General features: G+C 40.5%; 1 protein-coding gene across 13 annotated transcripts in view; it reads left to right on the forward strand.

Moving 5' to 3' along the window:
* Positions 1-23,830, forward strand: part of eya4 (EYA transcriptional coactivator and phosphatase 4) — a 50,574-nt gene that overhangs the window by 14,914 nt on the left and 11,830 nt on the right. For 6 of the 13 annotated variants that reach the window (XR_013902036.1, XM_026143369.2, XM_026143368.2 and 3 more), the window contains 10 exons: positions 7,508-7,557; positions 10,279-10,400; positions 15,152-15,235; positions 15,938-16,015; positions 17,128-17,194; positions 17,350-17,492; positions 19,759-19,902; positions 19,987-20,069; positions 21,177-21,351; positions 22,579-22,715. Coding sequence is in view for 12 of the 13 variants with exons in the window: in XM_026143369.2 (XP_025999154.1) it covers positions 7,508-7,557; positions 10,279-10,400; positions 15,152-15,235; positions 15,938-16,015; positions 17,128-17,194; positions 17,350-17,492; positions 19,759-19,902; positions 19,987-20,069; positions 21,177-21,351; positions 22,579-22,715 (1,083 nt within the window). In the remaining variant the exon portion in view is untranslated. Of the gene's footprint in view, positions 1-3,813; positions 4,183-7,507; positions 7,558-10,278; positions 10,401-15,151; positions 15,236-15,937; positions 16,016-17,127; positions 17,195-17,349; positions 17,493-19,758; positions 19,903-19,986; positions 20,070-21,176; positions 21,352-22,578; positions 22,716-23,830 lie in introns of those variants that run through there. The other 7 variants (XM_026143378.2, XM_026143373.2, XM_080290211.1 and 4 more) reach the window with 4 other exon arrangements.

Below are 23,830 nucleotides of genomic sequence, written 5' to 3' on the forward strand. Positions count from 1 at the left end.
GGGCTGTTTTAAAGTAGTGGTACTTTAGTTCTGTAAAAGGACGTGCTAAGGATATAAAGAATGTGAATACTTTTAACACCACTAAGGTTAGCTTACTAAACCTAGCCAAACACTGGCCTTAACTGGGAATTCTGGTGCAATGTTGTGTCTTGAAATGAGGTTTTTGGAGATCTGGAATGTTAATGCTTTTGTCTGGAAAGCATTTTAGTGCAACTTCTGTTGATTTAAATGTGCCATATGAATAAAACACATTTGATCTGACTTGACTTGATCTTCTTGTCTAACTTTAACTGATGAAGTGAATGAGCCTATGCTTAGGCCAGATTTAATAAATCAATTCTAAATTTGTTAGATCAACATCAAAGTGCTCAGAAGTGGATTTTTAAAGTGTGATGATGGAGCTAAAAAAATATAAGTAAATCATGAAAAGCTAGATAAAAAAGGAGCAGGGTCTGTCTTAGTCAGCCCTCCTGTTGGAGGTGAAGAGATAAACTGCTGTTGTTCCACTTGAAGAACACAGTTATTCTCAAGGGCCTCTCCAAATTGAATGAGCCACCTCCAACAGGCCCTTTGAAAACACTCCTAAAGTCAACAAAAACCAAAAGTAAGTGCAGCTATTTGACTGTATTAATATAATGCCCTCTTCCTCTGCTCAGTTCACTGCTCAGATGTGCCCATGCCCCACTCCTGTTTTTTTTTTTTCTTTTTGTATGTGTGTGTGTGTGTGCAAGTGCATTTCATCAGGCGTGTTTTGGGACGCCTCCCCTGCTCCCTTCTCCACTTGCTGTGAAAATATTTCATCGGGGATGTTTTTGGACGACCCCCCGCCCCCCGATCGGGTCTAGCCTGGCTAATAATAAAGTGCTTGAGTTGTCAAGCGCTTCGGCAACACCCTAATCTGTTCTGACAGCCAGTCCTCCACATTCACTCTCAAACGTCCAGTACACACACACACGCGAACGCACGTCGGCATCCACATATAACACACTTTCAACAGACATTCGCCACGATCTGTGCACACAGGTCCTCTAGACAGTCTATCAATCACGGAGTTTATTGGGGCCGGGGATAAATGCTTTGGGACGGGGCCGCATGCTGTCACTATGGTGAGCGAGCTAAAGGTGGCTGGAGCACAGTTGGAGACAGTGGCTCTGTTCCAGATTGGTCTCCAGGCCTGTATAGATTTGTTACTGCTCCCTTAGCTATTTTCTATTGCCGTGTACACACACAGCAACATTCAAAATGTTCTGAATGTTGTTGAAGGATCATTCATGCCAATTAAATTCTATTTAGTTATAATCGTATCTAGCCACCATTTGCAACTATTAACAGTCAATTCATTCTTGATTGGTCTATTTAAAGTGGCATCACCAGCATAAAAAGCCTACACATCATGTTTTACATCTCATATTTTCCAGAATTTTAAGTGTTTTGACATTAAAACCCATCCACACACATATTGAAACAGCAAAAAATACAATAACTAAAACTAAAATGTTAATAGTAACTTTAGAAATGTGATGCTTTGTGTGCATAAATCTAAAAGAGTCAAGATCCACTGGTTTCCCCAGCAATATGCAACAATATGAGGTCTAAAATGTAAACAGGAGGAGTTTTGTTGTGCCTAAATTCATTAATTTTTTTCACAAGGCACCTTCATGTAATATAAAGTTAGTGAAGAGCACTGAATTTTCTTCCCCTCTGGGTTAAACAGGACTAAAATTGGGCCACGTCTCTCCAAAATGTGCTGAGGGAGTCAGATGTCAAGAGTTTGCTTCATGAAATATTTTTCTCCTCAAGTGCTTTTGTGTTAAATGTGTTTTTGTTGTTTTTTTAGGTCCTTTCAGCTTTAAAACTCTGATTTTTTTTTTCAAATCATGGGGAAAAAAGTAATGATCTCTATTTTTTTTTCCCATTTTAACCATAGCAGTATAAATAGAATAGCATTCGTCTTGTGTTTACTGGGAAATCTCAGAAACATTTATCTCAAAACTATACGCATGATCCTGTGCTGATACAGAAAAGTAAAAAAGCCAGTTTTGTAATGTGGGCGATCTGATCCCAGTATTGGTTCTATGGTGACGTTTAGGTAAAGAAGTGAGTGTCAGAAATTTGCAGTGGCCTAGTTTAGGCGCATGTATGAGTGTGAAATCATTCACTTTTGTTTGCTTAACTCCTAGTGAGTGTGCAAATGTGTGTTTGAGTCTGTCTCCAGGGGTTAAAGTGGGATTTGGCATGTTGGGGAACCCTAAGATTGGTTGTAAAGGCACCGTATGGGTAAAAGAATTACTTGTGAAGCTGTGATCAGCTGACCCAAGCTGCTACCCTGATTTATGGCTCTCTGTGGGTTCTACAAGATATAAGCAAATGTTTCATGAGCCATGGCTGATTTTCCAGTATGATAAACACTGTGAAGCTAATATAAAAGGTAGAATTCAGTGAGTGATTCTAATCAGCATCTTTACCTTAAATATAAACAGATTTTTGTTACCTTTTGATGTAACCTAACACTGATCTTGAATGCCGTGTCTCCTGTGTACCAGTCCAGCATATAGTGTATCACTGTGAACTTCACCATAATAGCACAAGCCAACCTGTTTAGCCTGCTCTACAATGCTTTGTTGAGCATTTCGTACCTCCTGTCCTCTTTCTTACATTTTTCTCTATTTTGTGACAAACATATTCCTGTCTGTGTACTTGCTGATATTTGTTCAGAGGCTCACAAAGATGCATCTTAATTTATCTCCCAAGTAAAGACAAAAAAGTTACTGCTTATAGCTCCATTCAGTGCCTCTAGCTAGTTGAGAAGCAGTTTATATCTACACCTTGAACGCATCACACGGATGAGAGGAAAGGATGTGTGGAGGGTTTAAGTGGGCTGTGGGATGTCTTTATTTTCTTGTTACTGAGCAAGTATCTCCATGAAGCATTAACTCGTTTGACGGTAACACGTCTTAAGATGCCTTTTTGGAGTTAATTGCTCGTTAGTTGACAGCGCCGGAACGCCGGTCCAGATCATTCCGAGCCCACTTTGACCCCTGTTGTTGTGAAAGGGTGCCATCTTCAGACTGAGGAAACTGGCCGCTTGTGTGTCTGTGTGTGAGTGTGATTTGATATTACACTCAGCCCATTGCGCTAGCTCTGTTAGACTTCACATATGAGACAGATGTGCAGCCGTGTGTTTCCAGTTAACACAGATTGAAAGTATGTGTGTGCGCGTGTGCTCAGGTGCACATGTGAGTCAGTGGGTGAGATGGGGGAGGGTGTGTGGGGGTAGTGGTGTGTGTGTGTGTGTGTGTGTGGGGGGGGGGGTCTCCTGCATGGTGTGAAGTTTATGGTCTGGCCTGTACTTTCTACTGCACAGCAAGATATTGACACTGCGTCCACACCATTTCAGCTTCATGGAAGTAATCACGGCAGAGCTGCCATCAGTAGGATTTATATACATGGATGTCTTTGATTTTAGGAAACATCCTAAAAACGTGTGTACAGCTCAGATGTTTCCTAACTTAGTTACTTCTGTTTTTCATTTAAATTCTCTTCCTTTTATGTTTTCATTCACAATCGAGTTAGGGAATTAAGTTTAACGGTGCCTATGTTAGGATTGGACCCACACATAAAAAAAAAAGACATCTGTTACATTTAAAAAGTTCTTTGGGTTTAAACGTAAGCTTGAGTGAGCCTGTAATGAGTGACAGCTGAGAGAGGGAGGGAGAGAGGAGGAGGAGGAGGAGGAGGAGGAAGAGGAGAAGAGAAAAAGAGGGGGTGGAGGCAAAGGAGGAGGGAAATGGGACGAGTGAAATGTTCCCCATTACTGGAGTCGAGAAGACAGAAGCTGAGCATGGATTGACCTTAGAGACAGAGAGGAAGAGAAAACGCTTGGTTTTTGTGCGGTCGTCATTTTCTAGCCCCTAGATATTTCTTCTGAGTGAAAGGGAGCGTCACAAAAGGAAGCAGGAAAAAAGTCGTCATTTGCTCCCTTAAAGCAGAAACTAGATAAACGTAACACCTGGAGTGCAAAGTGAGGAGAGGCAGGTAGACAGAGACGAGCGCTCAGTGTGTTTTCCGATAGTGTGTGAGAGACCAGCGAGCCTGCCTGTGAAGGGGAAGCTGGTGGATCGTACAGCTCTGTAATGCTTTGTGGAAGTAAAGGACTGCTAACGGACCCGATTACACCCTGAGGTAAGAAAAGGATCTCTCGGTCTGTATGGACGTGAGTGTGTTTCACGCTCAGAGTAATGCTAGTTATTTTTATTCAAGCAACTGAGATATTTTCTATATTCTTACATAGTTTGCTCATTTGTGAACAAATGTAAGTTGGACATCATTTGACACAGCACTCAGAGAATTTTTAAATGTATGGTGACAGCAGTGTTACTGGATTAACATTTGTTTTACTTAAATAAGACACGCTTTTACCGTAATTCTGTGTAAATACATTTTTCTTTGTGCTTTTAATACAAGGCGTGTTTTATTCTTCATAGTACTGTTTTCACATATACTGAAAAATATTCCACTTGTTTTTTTAAATGTTAATGTAGAAAATATAACCTCATCTGTATTTTCCAGTTTTTAAAAAAGCGACAGAAATTGACAAAAAAACCCCTTTTTTTTAAAAAATTGTGAACCATAAAATCTTATTTGTAGACAAATTTAGAAATTGTGTTTTTTAAAACCATCAAATATTACGTGTGTGTGTAACTCACTCATTGCTGATGTGCTGGATTATGTGTTGTTCTTCATTCTCCATCCCTGTTTTGTCTTCCTGCACTGAACTTCCATAATGTATCAAAGAAAATAACAAAAAACTCGTTCAAGCACCATTTTTATGAACACTTTTGGATTCTGTAGTGAACTTTTCTTTTTAGAAGAACAAGCAAGAGAAGGAAACACAACTCTGACTAGACCAAGGGCAGCTTCTGCTTATTTCTGACTCTCACATACGCGTTAATGCTTCTTAAGGCCAAAGAAGGCCTCACGTTATTATTACATCCATTAGATTGAACAAACATCATTAGTTACACAAACACAGCAGTGTATAATTCCCTTTAATAAATCATTGTTATTAGTTCTAATTACCTGTAGCACTTGTATTTTTCCCGTAGGGAGTGCTCGGGCTGCCTAGGTAGTGTTCTAGACCGGTCACCTGGCCAACCAGGTCAAAGGTCACCTATTTAAATGGCTCAGGTGACACAATTGGGGTCTTCGAGCATAGTGGCCACCAAAGAGTGGACTCAGAGGTGTGTCGTTTCAGTATTAGAAATGAAAATTGGTGCATTGTACTACAAAATAAAGGAAGAATAGCATAGACTATCTAAATGCGGGGCTTAGTCATCATTTATTTGCAGCTTTTTTTAATGTGCTGCAAGTTGACATCAATAATGTAGTTTAATAATATAGTCGATGAAAATGGCTAAAGTCTGTATTGATCAAAGCCAAAACAAGTGGAACAAATGAAAGCTGGATGAAACAGGAAAAATAATGCTTTTGATTGTTTTATTATGTTAAAAAAAAATTGTGATGTGATTAGATCAGTAAGAGAGTTGAGTAAAATCAATATGTGGAATCTGTTTAAATGTGAAACTAGTTGTCCTCGATCCGACTGAAAAAGATAAAAGTGGCGAGATGTTAAGAGAGGTGAGAGCCTCTAGACCGCGGTTGACGCGGAGGGAAAGCGTGCGCGGGGATAAAGCACGACGATAAAAGCTTTTCAGGATCAAAGCCCGCGTGTGCTTTCACAGATCATGCCGGGACAGAAACAGTCCGGCTTGTGTATTTTCAAGTGTGTGTGTGTGTGTGTGTATATGCACGAGAGCTGTGTGTACACCTGCGTGCTGTATGTAGCCCTATGTGTACGTTACATGTGCATTGCAGTTTCTCACGGCCATGACGCTGATGTCGTGAGTGACAGCCTTGTTAAATTTCACTAAAGCATGAAACGTGACATGAAAGTGGCTTGTGTGTGTGTGTGTGTGTGTGTGTGTGTGTGTGCGTGTGTGTGTGTGCGTGTGTAAAGTGATCCATACTAGGGCACCGGCTAACCTTTGAACCCCGTCTTAAACAGCTAAGTGCTGCTTCTTATTCACTCACAGCAGGACCCTCTAATCAGAACCATAACAGCACAGTGTGTTCTCCACACACACACACACACACACACACACACACACACACACACACACACACACACACACACACACACACACACACACACACACACACATAAATATTAAAATGTCTACATACCTGCAGTTCAGAGTCTGCTTAGCCATGCACTTTCTCTGTATACTTACCTGTGATTGCGATAATGTGCAAATGACTGCTTGAATTTGGTGTGGGTGTGCGTCTGTATGCGAATTTCCATGTACGGGTGTGTGTCTTTGGCACCCCACACGTGCCCTACACCGCAGCAGTGTGTTGACACAGTGATTATAGGGCAGCTGGTACACATTGGCCCTGGCTCCGCCCTGCATTTACTGTTCTAATTAGTTCCTGTTGCAAATAAGACAGAGGAATTTTAATAGAGAACCACTGGTCTGCAGTCTAGCTGCACATACCCTCACACACAGCAACAGCCTGCGTGTGAGCACAAGGAGAAAGTTTGCGGCTGAAGAGTGTTTTCTTGATTCTTTTTTCTTCCCTACATCAGTGAAGAAGTAAAAAGTTCCAGCGCACTAACTGACATGGCCAAATGTCCCCCCACCCACACAAAAAAAGTTAAGGCTTGTTTTAGTGTCTGTGGTGACCTGTTTAACGGCGAAGACTAAACCCCGTGCTTTGACCTAACATGACCCCGCCGTGACCTTTCAACTCTTTAAGGGTTGAAAATGAGGCTTGAGCGTGAGCTGGAGTGGGGTCACGGGTGAACAAGGGAAAATTAATATCTGTCACTTAGATGCCAGTTAGTACTTCTGTCACAGTGGCGGCTACAGCTACTGACACCACATCCTGATTTATTTCTTTTTAAACATTTAACATTTGAAAATGAGAACATTTGTAAGTCACATTTGATGTGATGTAATTTCCCGTTGAGGTAACTGATGATGCGATTTGGGTTTTTAATGCCTACTTGGCAGAATTTTCTCTGTATTTGGTGTTGTTCAAAATGTGATGATTCTAGTATATGAAAAAAAGATCTGTGTTCAGCTGCTCACGTATTAACATGGTCGGTAGTGGCACATGTTGGAATTGACAGATTTTTAAGCGGGATGCCCTTCCCAAACGCAAGCCCGAAAGGATTTGTGTCTCCCCCCAGGATCGAACTGGCAAACCTTAATTTGTTAGTTAAATGTGTTAGCCACTTCGGTGTTAATACTAATATAATCTGTCCTGTTTACAAACTGATTTATGAGGTTTGTTTATGACACACTAAATGCGTTTTCTCATGAACTGTGTGTGTGTGTGTGTGTGTGTGTGTGTGTGTGTGTGTGTGTGTGTGTGTGTGTGTGTGTGTGTGTGTGTGTGTGTGTGTGTGTTTAATAACATTTCCTTTCCTCTGTTGTCTCGGCAGGTAAAGAAATCACACACTGAATCTCATGTTCCAGACCCTTCAGACGTCAGGTACGCTCATGTGTCTGTTTGCATAATGTGAGATACAGAATGTGCTTTTTCAGAACTCTGTGTGTGTGTGTGTGTGTGTGTGTGTGTGTGTGTGTGTGTGTGTGTGTGTGTGTGTCCGTCCTAGTTCATTAGTCATGGTGCAGAGAGGTGAGGTTTCACTGCAGTTGCAAGCAGTGATGAGGTCATCAACACTTCCCCAAGACCTCTGTGTCCTAAAACTGCACACCTACACACACACACACACACACACACACACACACACACACACACACACACACACACACACACACAAAGAGGAAAAGATGTACTGATTTGATCAAACAGACAATAAAAAGGGAATGTGCTTTACACACAGTCAGTACATCAATTAGTCAAATTAGGAAATCAACTACATGCACTAAAATGCTACACCTTTGAATCTTTGAATTCAGGAAAATCAAGCACCCTTAGTGCAGTCTGTCTGTCTCTGTACTACGATGCCCCCTCCAGTTTGTGGAATTCCTCCCCTCTTGGGAATTCTACGATCAGCTGAAAGCTTTAGGCATTAACATCAGCACAAAAACTGTGCGCTGGGAGCTTCATCGAGAGTCAAAAAATTTTACAGTGTCAAAAGACTGCTGTAGCATGCTGCGTCTAGTTAGCTGTTGATAGCCTGAAGTGCTGGCAAATGTAGACAGTTTTGTTTTTGTTTTTTTAATTATCCACTTTAACTACTTATCCTAGTCTGAAATAGCTTAAATTGCAGAAACAGAGTAGCTGCAACCTGACAATTTGGAGATTTGACTTACTGCATGCCAGGATCCTGTAGCTTTGCCATTCTTCTCTTACTACCTGTTTTCCCCTTTTGTCCCCCTTTGGTAGCTTATTGATGAAGCAGTTTATACTTCTTAACAGCTGCATTGCAGCTCCTAACTATTTTTCTTTTTCTTCTTCTTCTTTTTTTTGCCTTCAGAAGGAATTGACAAGAAGGCACTTTCTTGCATAAAAAATCCTCTGAAATGGGCTTCTGTTTATATACTGCAACTTATTCAGTTAAGAGGGGGGAAAGGAGTGGATAAATCAAAAACAACCAGCTACAGGCCTAAATCTGCTAATTTAACAAAACGCGCCGTGCATCTCGGTAATATAGAGCATATTTTTTCAATGACCGAGCCATGATGTGAAAACCAGAGAAGAGTTTATGAAACACCACAACTCTTGCCATCGCCTCCCGAGAGGAGTGAAACAGAGGGAAAAGAGGAAAAAACAAGAAGGGGAGACAGAATCATTTCCTGCTGTTGAAAGACAAAAGAAAAGGATGGATGAAGGGGTTTAAGCACATGATGGAGAGAAAAAAAAAATGCGGGTTGGGGGTGGGAAACGAAGTGGTGGCGGCAACATAATCTGTGAAAGTTCTTAACTTTTCCCTTGTGTAGCAGATACACTTAAGGCCTTTGTTTGAAGGTAGGACTTGGCTCGTTTATTTTGTCCGCCGTAAACTGTCGTTGACGTCCATGCAATGAACGGGAGAACAAAATGAGTGTTTAGCCGTAAATAAGGAAACAAAAAGAAGAGTTGACCGAAATGGAGAGAGCTGATTTAGAGTGTTTATCTTTCACGCATTCTCCATTTTGCACCGTTTAGCAGGGTCTTTCTCGTTTGCTGAAAGCTATATGTTTATACCCATCAGTCCGACTGTGGGTTGCAGTCATGTGTGGAGATACTATCTGCCCATAGCATTGAGATGGCCTTCTGCCAGACCGCCACACAGATGCACACGCTCTCTTTTCGTACACACACACACGTGCGCGCATAAACACACACCGAGCAGCAGCGGCCCGCATTTGTTTTATTCTTCTTCCATCTCTGTCATTTCTGGCTTTGATGTCTCACACAAGAGCACAAGTGTGACCAACCTGCGGGCTGCATGAGTCAGTGCTCAGAAATATGCACACACACACACATTCGTAAGAAGTATTGTCCACACACAGACCGATTCAACATGAAACTATAGTCTTGGTCCGAATGTACTGAAATCTGGGTTTGTGGTAACAGTGGTGAAAAGTCTGAATAAAGTATTTAATATACATTTGCTTGAAATCTAGAACTATAAAAATGTATTAATAGGATTTTTACCTCTTAGTTAGGGGTTATAGAGCCTATAGAGAGAGCAGTTGTTGCCACAATAAACTGTAATACACAAAAGGCAGACTTTTATTCCACTATGTGCATCTGCACTCTGTTCATGTCTTACTTACTTCCACTTCCAGTCATCCGCGCACACACGCAGACACACTCTCACTTTACCATTACCACCTTGTGTGCTGGTTCGTCCCAGTCATGCATGTGGAACACATTGTAAAACTAAAGCACGCTGGCAGGCTGTGGGTTTGTATTGGAGCCCAGAATTTATATATATACACACACACACACACACACACACACACACACACACACACACACACACACCGCCACACCATAAAAGAGCCAGCAGGCCCACATACAAGGTGTAGCCCCTCTGAACACATGCTCATGTAAGCTAACTGGTGCTGAGAAGTATGAAGTTTATGACTGTGAGGATCTACAGTACAGTGGGATCTTAACATAATGTATGGTCGATGTAAATTCCCACCTGTGAGAACATATTGGCATTGATCTGCTATTCATTAAATAGCACATACAGCACATAACAGTAGAAGAGAGTTTACCTCTTTTTCCTTGCCATCTTCTCTCCCCAAATAGGTCTATGGAAATGCAGGACCTAGCCAGTCCTCATAACCGAGTGGGAGGTGGAGATTCGACAGGCTCCAAGCTGGACAAGAACAACCTTGGCAGCCCGTCTATCACCACCAATGGAACAGGAGGTGAGAAGATGGGATTTTTAGGAGGTTTTCTTAGGGGCTCCAGTATTTTGTACTCAGCTGTGTATCTGAAACTCAAAGAAAAAAATGTGTTCGACTGCTTAATAAATCTGCACACATTCCCAGAGGAAGTCAATATGATGGCAAATGCATAGATTTAGTTGTTTTCTGAGAAAAAGTGGGCTTATGGGTTCATGGCAACCCCAATGCTACTCCACCATCCCCACATTACTTTCAAGTAGCTGATCAGCTCCCTCCCACTCTAAGATGCCAGTTTAAGTAAAGCACAAAAAAAGAACTAAGAATTTTAAAAATTAAGTTTTATTTTTCCAAAATAAAGGTTGACGTTAAATTATATGAATCTTTCTTTGTTTGCAATCTTCTTCCATGAAAAAGGACATTCGATATGCTGCTGCAATAGATCTTTGCATTATTGACTGCCCACTGTGTCACAAAACCACTGTCTGACTATGGCCAACTTTAGTCAAAGGCATGACCTAATATCCCTGTGTGGATGCTTTTCCCACATCGTCATATTAATGTTGGTCCAGAATGAGTGTTACAGCTGACCAATAATGTTGTGATGTCATAGCTTTGTAATGTTGGGGTGGGGGGGCTTTTGTTAGTATAAAATTCTCTTCTGGAACAAATGCTAAGCATTTCAAGCATTTTCTTAATTCATTTATACAATATGATAAATATTGTTTGGGTTACATTTAGATTTAAATTTAGGTTACCAATGTTGCTTTGCTACAAGTGATAGTTTCTTTATAGCATTAGCTAACCTCTTGGCTAATGCTAACTGATTGCTCAGACAACATCATCCGTCAGATGCAATGTTTATCCAGGAACAACACCAACATGGGGTATGTCAGATACATAAATATCAAATATACTATATAAGAAATAAATAAATAAAACCTATATGTTTCCCTTTTGAACTAAACAAACAAGATTTGTTCATTTTTAAGCTTAAAAAGGTGCTGGTAAGCCAGATTGGTTACATTTGGACAGGAAAAAGCCAACAGTTTCATGTGTTTCAAGGCTAACTAATCTGACCCTCTTAGTCCTTTCTAACTCTAAGCTAGAAAACAAATTTGCCAGTATGTACGTTTACTTGAAATGCTGCATAAAGGTCCATGATGTATTAAAGTTAAAGGGTGAATTATTTCTTTGAAGAAAGGAGAGAGCCATTGATGCAGGAACAGTGAATTTACTGATTTCTATTTTTTTTTACGTTGTATAAAATGTAGTTGAAAGCCTAAACTCCTCCATTCAGAATACTCATTGTCTTTTATTCCTTTTTTTAATATAATCTTAATGCCAAAGGAGGTCCAATGCACATGTTGAAAGTCACTTAAGGCAAGAGCATTTGATGAGAAAAATGTAATGCAATGAAATTTATTGCAAAATCATCAGTCAGAAATCCTTTCAGCATGTAGAGATAAATACTTTTTGAGGAATTTATGGAGATGGAGGGACACACGCACATACAAATGCATGCATACACACTTCCAAGCTGGCATGAGTTCTTGAATAAACCACCGGAGAATGTGTGTAAACACACGGCGAAGCACTTCTGCACTCCTCCGCTAACGGCTTGGCAAAGTGTCTGTATGTGTGTGTTGGAGAGCAAGCTCAAAATCCCACTGGAAACTATTTCCTCTACAAGAGCATTAAAGCATCACTGCTCTCTTATATGTCAACACCAGTGAGCCCGCTCCTCTCTTTTTCTTCTTTTTCTTTACTCTGAGTCCGTATGCGTTTCTCCTTCTTTCTATTAATCTTTTTTTTCTCCTCTCACCCTTGATCTTCCCACTTTCTCATGCTCTGTCCTCTGGAACCATTTCTGTCAGGACAGTTTGATGATATAGCCCTGGACATGGTACTTTTGTTGAGGGCCATCGTTTGATCTATTGCTGATTTACCAGGCGGTGGAAACCACTTCTAATAATAATAATAATGTCATGGAAAAAGTGAGATGCTGTATTTTAGTCATTTTGATGTGTTAACATACTCGCAGTCACACATGCTCAGTGTGGGCTAACAGCACACCGAGACTGTATTAGAGCACATTAAATCATTTTTGATGAGCTCACAGTTAATGATTTAAGCAGACAGAGCTCGGGCTTCACAGAGAGCCAAAACAATCTACATACTCAACATTCCCCTCACCTGACATCAGCGAACGCTCAGGCCCAAAGGCCATCTCCATAGCAATTCATTTGTCTTCATTACAGCTTGTCCAGTGGATTGTATTGTTCCCTTAGGGGATTAATGAAGTTGTCCTGAACTCAATTGAGTTTTCAGATGGTTGCTAGTGATGGGCGTTTGAGAAAAGAAGCCCCTGAAACACATTATGTAGAATGATAAACTGATTAACAGGTGTCCTCTTCTTTTAAAAAGCGCAATCATGTGATGATAGATGAGCTGGTAATTAGAAGAATAGCTCGAGACTTTAGCAAGAACATATTTGTAGAGACAGAAATATCAGGAGATTAATCTAATAGCTGTTTGTTAAAGCAGATACAGTTGTCATGTATTATAATAAAATAGCTCTGTCTTAAAAGTCGCATATCCTTCTACTTTGACATATTAATGTTAGTCTCACATGTCCCCAGAATGTATATGTATTTATATTTCTCACTCTAACTCAAGCTATCTAAATGTGCCTTTTTGTGGATGAATCAGGGATTAAATGTGTTTAACCAAAATTCAGTTCAGTTTCATTAGCTACAACCAGTCCTGGCTACTACCAGACCTGTTGAATCAAGAACTTATTGAAACAGAATCTGTATGACAAAGTGAAATAGGCTTATAGACCTCAAAAAGTCCCAGATCATGCCACCATCTATAGAAATGTAAGACCTGTTTAGAATCGGTTAAAGTCACTGGTTGGAAACTGCCATTTCTAAGGCATTGGGACTGCATGGTGAGAGCTATTTTCCACAAATGGAGAAAAAGTGGAACCATGGTGAACCTTCTCCGGAGCGGTCAAGCTACCAAAATTACTCCAAGAGCACATCGACAATTCATTCAGGAGGTCACAAAAGAACTGAGAATAACATCTAAAGAACTAAAAGGCCATACGTTCCTTCAGTTATGGTCAGTGTTCATGATTCAACAATAACAAAGACTGGGCAAAAATGGCACCCTTTGGAGAGTTCCAAGGAGAAAACCGCTGATGACCAAAAAGAACACAAAGATTCACATTTGCCAAAAAACTTGATGATGCCCAAGACTTCTGGGAAAATATTCTCTGGACTGATGAGACAACACTTGAACTTTTGGGAAGATCTGAGTTCTGTTTTATCTGGCATAAAACTAACACAGTATTTCATAAAAATACAAAACCAATATTCAAACATGGTGGTGGTAGTGGGATGGTTTGTGGCTGCTTTGCTGTTTCAGGACCTGGACGACTTGCCATAACTGATGGAACCATAAATTCTGCTCTCTACCAGAAAATTCTGGAGAATGAGGAGAATGTCCGGCCATCAGTTCATGCCCTGATATTCAAGCAGGACAATAATTTGAAACACCAGCATTCCACCTCTGAATGGCTCAGAGAAAAAAGGTTTTGGAGTGGCCTAGTTGTAGTCTGGATTTCTGATTGAGATTCTTTGGCATGACAGGACGATCATGCTTAAAAACCCTTTAATGTTGTTGAATTGAAACTATTCTGCAAAGAAGAGTGGGCCAAAATTCCTCCGAAGTGACATGAAGACTCACTACATGGGTTGCTGTGTGACTTTGTGTGACCAATTGAGGCAGCATCAGTTCTTTCTTCTGAAACATGCTCAGTTTCAGAAAGTTTTTTTATTGGATCTTTGATATCATAAAGAAGGGATATCCTTAATATGGTCATCACAGCCTTCTGGTTATGGATGTGAGCATAGGAGCCCAATCCATCCGTTCTCTTCAGTTTATCCAATTCAGGGTTGCTGGTGGGCTGGAGCCTATCTCAGCTGTCTTAGGGTGAGAGGCAGGGTACACCCCGGACAGGTCATCAGTCTGTCGCGGGGGAAAGCACATAGAGACAGACAACCATTTGCACCACATTGACTCACCCAGCTATTTTTCTTTTCTCTTTTTCCCTAAGGGGCAGCCAATTACAAGAATGTTTGCATAAATGGGGTGACTTAAAGGGAAAATTATTCAGACAGAGAATGATTTGAAGGGCTTACCAAAATCCAGTGTGAGATACATAAGGGTTATTTTGACCTACACCCAAATGGATATATTACCTTTGATTTAAGACTCAAACTAGACTTAACAGGTGGGAAAATTACGTCTGGCTTTGTCCAAGGGTAACAAAATCCACCTACCAGCACCTCTAGAGTTCTGAAATCAGTTTGTTTTAATCTGTACAAAAAATCAGCAGGTTGGGGGTTATATATGCCTTTACTGACATCTTGTTTCTAAGCTTTTGGAGCGCTGGGAAGCAGCTGTTCTACCAGTTTTATAAGCTAACCATTTCCTTACTCTAGCTTCATATTTAGCATAGAGACAAAATTGTTACTGACCGTCTTAATAACTTGGCAAGAAAACATGAAAGCAAGACGATGGGGAAAAAAACACAAGTCTTTAAATATTCCCACAATATAACTATTTCGGGAATGTTTGTTTTTCTTTTATATTCAACGCAAATGTCTACGAAAAGATCAGTACCATGTGACCCCGTATACCTTTGACCTGCATCTGGTTTTCAGTGGGTCGTATCCTCATCACCTTCCCACCTTGCACCCCTATAGGTGAAAGCATGACCGTTCTTAACACGGCTGATTGGCTGTTGGGCTGCAGCAGCCCATCCCCTGCCACAGGCTCCAAGGAATATGGTACAGAGGTGCATGTGTGTGAATCCCAGAGCAAAGATTTTACAGCAATACAGCAAAAGCATAGCCGTTGAACTTTCTTTAGTTTTAGCTAGCCACGGTTGTTGACTTGTTGTTAGTTGTGTTTTTTTTATTTTGGGTTTTGTTTGTTGGTTCTTGCCAGAGTTGCTCTGACTGATTTTTGGTTTGCTGTGAATTTTTTCTCTGCTTTCTGAATCTTCATTGTTTTTCTGCATCCCAGTTTATTACTGTGTGTGAAGTTTCTTTCTCTCTTTTTTATTTTTTTATTTTTATAGTATATTTACAGGGTTCCTACCAAAGACCCTCTGAAAAGAGGGGAATTTGATAAATTTGCAGGGGGAGGGCAATAAATCGCAAACATTTGCTAAGGATCACTTTGCATTAATTCATTTTTGAATGTGTTACTTACATTTTATAGTTTTCAAAGTCATCCATATCTTAAAAATAGCATCAGAAAACAATGACGAAGTAAAAAGCTTCAAGCATAGTGGTTATAGAGAGCCATTTAAAGACTGTGAAATTAAATAGTGCTTGCAATGGGAACCCTGCACGCAGCATTAAGTTGACATGCTGGAATTGCATGGACGTTTTCTGCTCTTACCCACTAAGGTTTGTTTCTGTCTGTGTGTTGCGGGAAGTCTTTACTGCTTTACCCTAATACTGACCTTTTCCTTTTCCTTTAAGTGAAAACAGAGCCGTTGAACAACAGCGATACAGTTACTACGACAGGGGACACAGCCCTGGATACATATGCAGGCTCAGGTAAAGCACAGACCCTTGGATAAATATGCACACAATTCAGAAATATCACCAAAGTCCATACCTGTCAGTCAGAGTTTATTCATTAATCTAGCATTAAGAATCCAAAAGGAAGACTAGGAATTTGCAAAGCATCATGGGCAGGATAATGGCGTGTGGACTTGTGACAAAACCAGAAGAAGTGTATTTTGCATAGATTATAGTTAGTTTTTAACTTGCTTCCCCAAAACAGCTATTGCTAATTTTAAATTTGCAGGCTTGAGTTTAACCTTTTGACTGTCTTTATGTAGTAGTTGTATAAGTAGCTGTGATAGTGGTCAGAAAGCTGATCAATATATAATATACATTCTGTGATTCAGGTGAATACACTGCTTTTTAAAAACAGTGTAGGTTTGAAAAAATCAAATCCCTCTGCACTCGGAGTTGCTGTAAGACTGTAGATGGGGAAAAAAAGTACAGTGAGTTGACAACTGAATCAGCCATAGATAGACGCAGAAATATAAATGCCTTCTGGTCTCCGCTTGTCTGTTTTTGTTCAGACGCACAGAAGTCACACAATCACCATCATCCATTTGAGCTCACTGGTAGACCTGCTGAAAGCTTTAATCCAGTGAAATATTGCCTGTCCTTGGATTGCATCATCAAAGGCTGGCAGAGGGATAAGAGAGGGGCAGAGACATTTTACATTTTACATTTGTCTTTTTTCTTTTTTTTTTTTGGACTCACACACGTCCCCCATTCTCTTTCACACTGTAACACACACACAAAGCCATTCTACAAAACAGAGAGAGGGGTTTAAACCCAGCAGGGTGTTTGTCAGTACTGAGCTCTGACATCTCAATGACCACAAACAGACATTGTGTTTTGCTATGAGGCCCACTGTAAGGGTTTCAGGGACTGCGGTGATCTCTAAAGGAAGAACTTGGCTCCCCTCCATTCAAAATGCTTCAAATTATGTTTACTGGAACGGCATCTCGGCTCAAATAAGCTGGAGGCCCCGAATTGTCCTGCTCAGGAGTGGTTTTGGTAAATGCTCAGAAAAACAGCAGATTTGAGTTGACACCATCCGTAACATGTTTTTGCCTTGTTGTATTTGATTATTTTGCTGTTTTTAGTAATCACCAGCAGCGGCTATAGCCCTCGTTCAGCCCACCAGTACTCTCCCCCTCTCTACCCATCCAAGTAAGTCCAAGTTTTAAAACTGAATAGGCATCTTTGTTTACATTCTGTAAGGTTAGCTAAAGTTGAATTTTACTCAACGAAATAACTCCTAAATGCTATAATATACCAAGTGGCTAATTTACCTACTCCCACTGTCACTTTCCTCTCTCTTATAGGCCCTACCCTCACATCCTCTCCACGCCGGCAGCTCCTTCCATGCCGACGTACACCGGCCAACCTCAGTTCAGCAGCATGCAGCAATCAACCGTCTATACTGCTTATTCGCAGACAGGCCAGGCCTACGGATTGTCTACCTATGGTGTGAACCAACACACGCTGAATAAGCCACATAGTTCTACCCACACATCTCCATACAAAAACTGCAGAAAAATTATTTTTCGAAGATTTACAAACTAAACTGCAAGTGTTGTGTGAAAGAAGGAATCTTATTTATATGGTATTATTTTGTGGTAGGAGACATTGTTCAAACTCAAACCTAAGTTTTCCCATGCAACTGGGTTGATGTGTTTGTGCTGAGTGACTGGTTTGGATGCCCTTTAAAAACTAGAAGTAAACTCATTATGCTGTATTCTATTTGGGGAGAAATTAAATATTTTCACCCATTCAATCATTGCAACTGGGTACAGCCAAAGATTCGAATAAACTGAACTGAAAGTGAACTCGTAGCAGAATGAGGACAATATGCAGTTAGATCCATAAGTATGTAGGCGATGAAACAATCTCTTGTAACTTTTCCTGTTGTACACCACCGCACTGGATTTTAAAACAAGCAATCAAGATGTGATTGAAGAGCAGACTTCCAGCTTTAATTAAATTGAATTAACAAAAGTATTGTATTAACTGTTTAGAAATTACAGCCATTTTCATACCAGTCTCCCCATTTTTAGAGGCTCAAAATTAATTGCGTAGTTGACTTTTGTTCAGTTTCGTGTCCCAGTAAGGCCTATTCATTTGTTATTCAATGAAAAATTAAGCAGATGAAAATGTGGAGTTGATTCAAAGTGTTTTTATATTACATTTTGGTTATTCTTCATTAAAACTGTCAAAATGAGGTCTAAAGAGATGTTGATGTAAGTGAGGGAAGCCCAAATAAAGCTATCAGAGAGACAGTGGCCAAATCACTGGTAGACTCTTAAAAATCTACGGCGTTACTGCCCATCTCAGCAACACCAAAAGTCTTGAAAGAACACAGAGGCTAACTAAAGTGGATGAGGACAGAACTATTTCCGTGGTTAAGAAAAACAACTTCAGAACATTTAAACACGTCGGGAACACTTTCACAGAGATAGGTGTTTCATTGTCAAGGCCTACAATCAAGCAACACCTTCATGAATGGAAATGCAGACCAGCAAAGTGCAGACCGCTGGTTACACTCAAGAACAAGAAGGCCAGAGTGGACTTTGCCAGAAAACATCTAAAAGAGTCTGCACAGTTCTGACAAAAATTTTTGGACACATGGAACTGAGATTAATGTGTATGGGTGCCAGTGGAGCTGGGTCACTACTGTTTATTGATGATGTGACTGCTGATAGAAGTAGCAGGATGAATTGTGAAGTATTATGGGCTTTACTCTCTGCTCAGATTCAGCTGCAAAACTGATTGGACAGCACTTCACAGTGCAAACGTTAATGACCCAAAACGAACTGCAAAAGCAACCTAGAGTTTCTGAAAGCAAGAAAAATAGACTCTTTCTGATGGGATATGCTTTTCAGTCACCTGATCACAGCCAATCAGAGCATGCTTTGCAGTTACTGATGACAAAACTGAATGCACCGAGAACCTCAAACAAGCAGCAACTGAAGGTGGTGGAAGTAAAGGCCTGGCAGAGCATCTCAAGCATGGAAGGAGCATATAGTAATGCCCATAGTATCTTGACTTCAGTCAGTCATTAACTGCAAAGGATTATTGTTATAAAAATAATCCTTATAATTGAAATTACGTTAGTTTGTTCAGTTTATTTCGAGTCTCTAAAACTGGGGACAATGTATATGTAAATAGTTAATGCAATACTTTTCAAATTCAAATTTTATTTGTCACACACACAACCATACACAGTACGACACGTGGTGAAATGCTTATTGCTGTGCAATGCCCGACCATTAAATGATTTACATATTTACAGATTACTACAAAATTTGCAGATTTTAACTTAGAAATTTACAGTTAAAATGTGCAAATAACAGTTTACGTAAGAAATTATGAATAAAAAGAAATGAGAGGAGTCCATTGTTGGGATGGGAGAGGTCCATCATAATCTTCCTGGCTTTAGTCTTGCACTGCTTGGTGTAGATGGACAGCAGGTCAGGAAGCTCTGATTGAATGATGAGTTCAGCCGAGCACACCACTCTTTGCAGATCTTGTCTGTCCTGCTTGGTGCCGTTCCCAAACCAGGTGCAGATGTTTCCCGTCAGGACGCTCTTGATGGTGCAGGAGCAGAAGTTCTTAAGCACCCTCAGTAGCAGGTGGAAGTCTCCAAGTCTTCTGAGGAAGAAGAGACTTTTGTTAAACTCTGCAAATTAAAGCTGAAACATTTAATATCATTATTTTTTTTTCAATTGCCATAGACCTCGGTGTAATGCTTCCCGGCATAAAAACAGAAAGCGGCCTAGCCCAGAGTCAGTCTCCTCTGCAGACAGGCCTCAGCTACAGCCCCGGCTTTACCACACCTCAGCCTGGACAGACTGCCTACTCCCCCTATCCAATGCCAGGTCTGTTTATAACACAGCCTTTTATTTAACTTAAACATTTTTGGTTTTTAAGTTCTTGCTAAAGGGGGGTTAATTTCTGAACAGGTTCCAGTTTCACTCCTTCCTCAGGCCTCTACACCACCAACAACTCAGTGTCCAACCCCGCCAACTACACTGCCACACAGCAGGTACGACCGCATGCATTTGTGAACACAGGTTGGTCTATCATACGAAGCTAATGTGTTAGCTCTTTGTTGTCATTTAATGTGATTATCTTATAATGCTGTCTCCAAAGCAGAAAGACAGAAAGAAAGGGAAAAAAGGATCCGAATTTCATATTAGTTGCATTAGGATTTCAGACCAGAAATGGTTTTCCAGGCATGCTCCCACGCAGTTTTCATCATCACAATGCAACCTTGCAACAGGGAAAATTCTGGGAGAGAAACAGACAATTAGTCTTTGTGAAAGAGTGTTATGGTCTGAATATTTCTCTATGTCCATATGATGAATTGCATTGTGGTAGTAAAAATGCTTAAAGGGGGATTTTAATGTCTCACTATGATAGATGTGGCTGTTTACAGGAAGAAAGTCAAGGTTTGGCCCATGTGGGTGGATTAAGGGGGAATATAGTGTGTGCGTATGTGTGTGTACTTGTATTACTCATGTTGTGGGGACATAAATCTTTTTAAACAGTCACACTGTGGGGACCTGCCTCTCTTTTGGGGACAAAGAAGCAAGATCCAGTTGCATGAATTGCAACATTTAAGTTGGTTTAAGGTTAGGGTTAATCTTGTTGGGTAAGCAAAGTAAAGTTGAAGTCATGGTTAGTCTCCGGGAAACAAATGCAAGTCAAAGTAAAAATCTCTATGTAGAAACAAGCTTACTTTCTATGACTCTGTTGCGTTTACATTTTTCCTTTACCCCTTTTGATACTTCAGAGCGTGCGCACAAGTGTTGCACTGTATGACTACACACCAACTGTGCCTTCTTATTGTGTGTGGCTTTGTTTAAGGACTTCTGGAGATGGATGTAGTGACAGGTTTAGAGAGCTGACTCATAAAAAACGTCCATCTCCACTGGGTCTGTAAAAAGCAGCAGCACGAGGTTTTAATTGTTTCAGAGATATAAAATACAGAAAGGCAGGGACAAAAGATTAGAGACATGAGAGGGAACACTTGTAAAATCTGTCTTCAGAAGTCAGACTGGTCCTTTCAGGAAAACCTCTCCGTCTCCCTGTTTCTTTTTGTTTGCTTGGTATGTCTTTGCGTGCTCATAATTCTTGTTATTTTCCGCAGGATTATCCCTCATATACGACATTTGGCCAAAACCAGTATGCTCAGTATTATTCCACCTCCCCTTACGGGACGTACATGACCTCCAACAACGTGGATGGCACCGGTTCCACAGCAGCCTACCAGCTGCAAGATCCCACCCCCGCCATAACCGGACAGGCTGCTGAACTTCACCCAGGTTTGTGTTAACATGGGCATAGTTTAGAAAGAAGCAGTCGAATTACCAACACCACACCCCGGCTCTAACTTCATAAATATGCAAACAAATGTCAAAAGAATTTTTCACCACTTCTGATTGCGGTTTCATAATCTTGTTTCCACAGTTTTAAGTTAACCGAGTTCAAAGCCCTCTTTCTACGATGATGAAGCACAGGAAGTAACTTTAGACTGTAGCCATAGTTACCTGGCATTGCGCTGGCTAATTGGAGAATCGACATGTGTTTACATTAGCGTCCGAGACTTTGATTGGAGACAAGTCACGTTAAATATTGCACTTTGGTGGGCAAGCCGGAGGAGAAAGTGGGAAGCAAGAAGGACTTAAACTGCACACTTGTGCTCAGGAATATGGATTCGTGTTCGGCTTTTCGTTTTTTCCATATTATTATTTGGTTTATTTTGGCTGTAATTCAGGAAGCCTGATTAAAGGAGCTTATCATTCTTCCTGTCACTAGCTCTTTTTCTTCCGCTGGCTTTCTCACTTTTTCTCTTTCGCTCTTTGTCCAGGAGTGTCTTTTTTTATTTTATCACCAACTTTTTCTTGTGTGTGAGTATCTTTATCCACCCCCCCCCCACCCCCCCTTTCACTCTCTCCACCCCCCCTCCCTTTTTCTCCCTGATTGAGACATAATAATATGCGAGCCGAAGCTCAGAGTCTGGTTCTAGTTACCGCGCAGCAGTGGGAGCATATGGCGTTAGGAAAGTGTGCGTGTGTGTGTGTTTGAGCCTTTGGGAGCATTCCCATGTATTCTCCTCAAGAAAATTGTATGTACTGTATCTTAGCAAGAAGCATCACATTACCTAACCTAACTAATTTATTGCACACTTCAATCTTCCCACTCCCCTGTTAAATCTTTGCATGTGCACGCTGTCATGAATCAGTCAGAATACCGGTGGTACTTTTGTTTAGGTTTCTTGGTAGCCTTTAAGTTGATCCGTCATGCCAATTACCTTGAATTATTAAACCTGACAACATGGCTTATTACTGTACAGGGTTTGAATTATTGCTTCTCCTGAAGTGGCTACAACTCCAGAGCACCTGTGGGATCACCTCAAACCACATCATTAGTGCTGCTTTTAATGGAGTGACTTTAGTTTGTGATTGCTTGTGCAGTTTAAGACAGATATTTGATCACATGTAAATTTAAAATGTTTCAAAAGCCCTGTGTGTGTTTATATACACTCTCAGGGGACTTTGATACAGTGCAGAGCCCTTCCACACCCATCAAAGAGCTGGATGACAGAGCCTGCCGGAGTGGGGGGTCTAAGTCTCGGGGCAGGGGCCGCAAGAACAACCCCTCCCCTCCTCCTGATAGTGACCTGGAGGTAAGAGACTAGAAAACATACACTGAGAGCACCGAGATTACTGAATGAATGCTCCCTTCAATTCTCCATGGACACATGGTATTTTCTTTGATCTTTGTCCATTTTCTTTACTTTAGTCTCCAAATTCAATCAAGCAGAAGCTATTAGAGTCATTGTCATTGTCAATACAGGCCTGAATGTATATATTGGCCCTTATTTGCTAATATGCATATATGTAAAACAAAACAAAAAAGTGTAGATGCTATATTAACAGCAGATTTATAAAATCTGTACACCGGACTATTTTATTTGTACTACTGCGCATTATATTAGTAAATCAAACTGTGAAACAGCAGGGTTGTGCAATCTGCATCCTGCTCCGTCCCAGTTTCTCTATATAAGGAAGCATTTACCGTTAGATGGAATTAGATTAGATGGCAGGGGGAAAAAAGAAAGAAGTGGTGACAGCGTTGTGAGAGTTGAGCTTGCATCTCTAAAGCAAGAAAGCAGGAGACAGACTGAAGAAACTGAAACAATCGCGTCCAAAGACGGGGACAGAAAAGGCGCCCTCTTCATAAAGCGAGGCTCCGGCTGAAATAACAGAGGTTTAGAATATTGTTTCTCCTGAGAACGCTCACTGTGGCTCAGGTTTGGACATCAAAGCTGATGTGAAAAAAAGGCTAACAGAATATAAGAAAAAGAAGAAAACAGATGGACGACAAGGAGAACATGATCTGTCAGCCTGTGATGAGAAACTCATTAAAAATAAATAAAAAGCACCAGTGGGATAGTGCCAAGATATTAGACTGTAGGTGATGACATCCAGCAATAATAGAAGTCATTTTTAATGGAAGACCAGATATTTTAAGATAAGAGAAAAGGAATGCTGGGATATGTTTAAGTAAACCCTTTAAAGTCTGCATCTTTATATCTCCTACTTTGTTTTCTTTACATACAATTTAATTTTAGGTTAAATCCGACTGTAATTCTGAGCATTTTATTGATTTATGGTGTTTTTGAAAGCAGTAAATAATAACCAATAGGCAATAATAGTAGTATAATAATCATGCTATCATCTTACTATAATGATGTAGCCTATGTTTGTCTGTTTCCTAACTCCACCTAGACAATCATAA

Source organism: Astatotilapia calliptera, chromosome 15 (assembly GCF_964374335.1).
Source record: "Astatotilapia calliptera chromosome 15, fAstCal68.1, whole genome shotgun sequence".
Lineage (NCBI taxonomy): Eukaryota > Metazoa > Chordata > Actinopteri > Cichliformes > Cichlidae > Astatotilapia > Astatotilapia calliptera.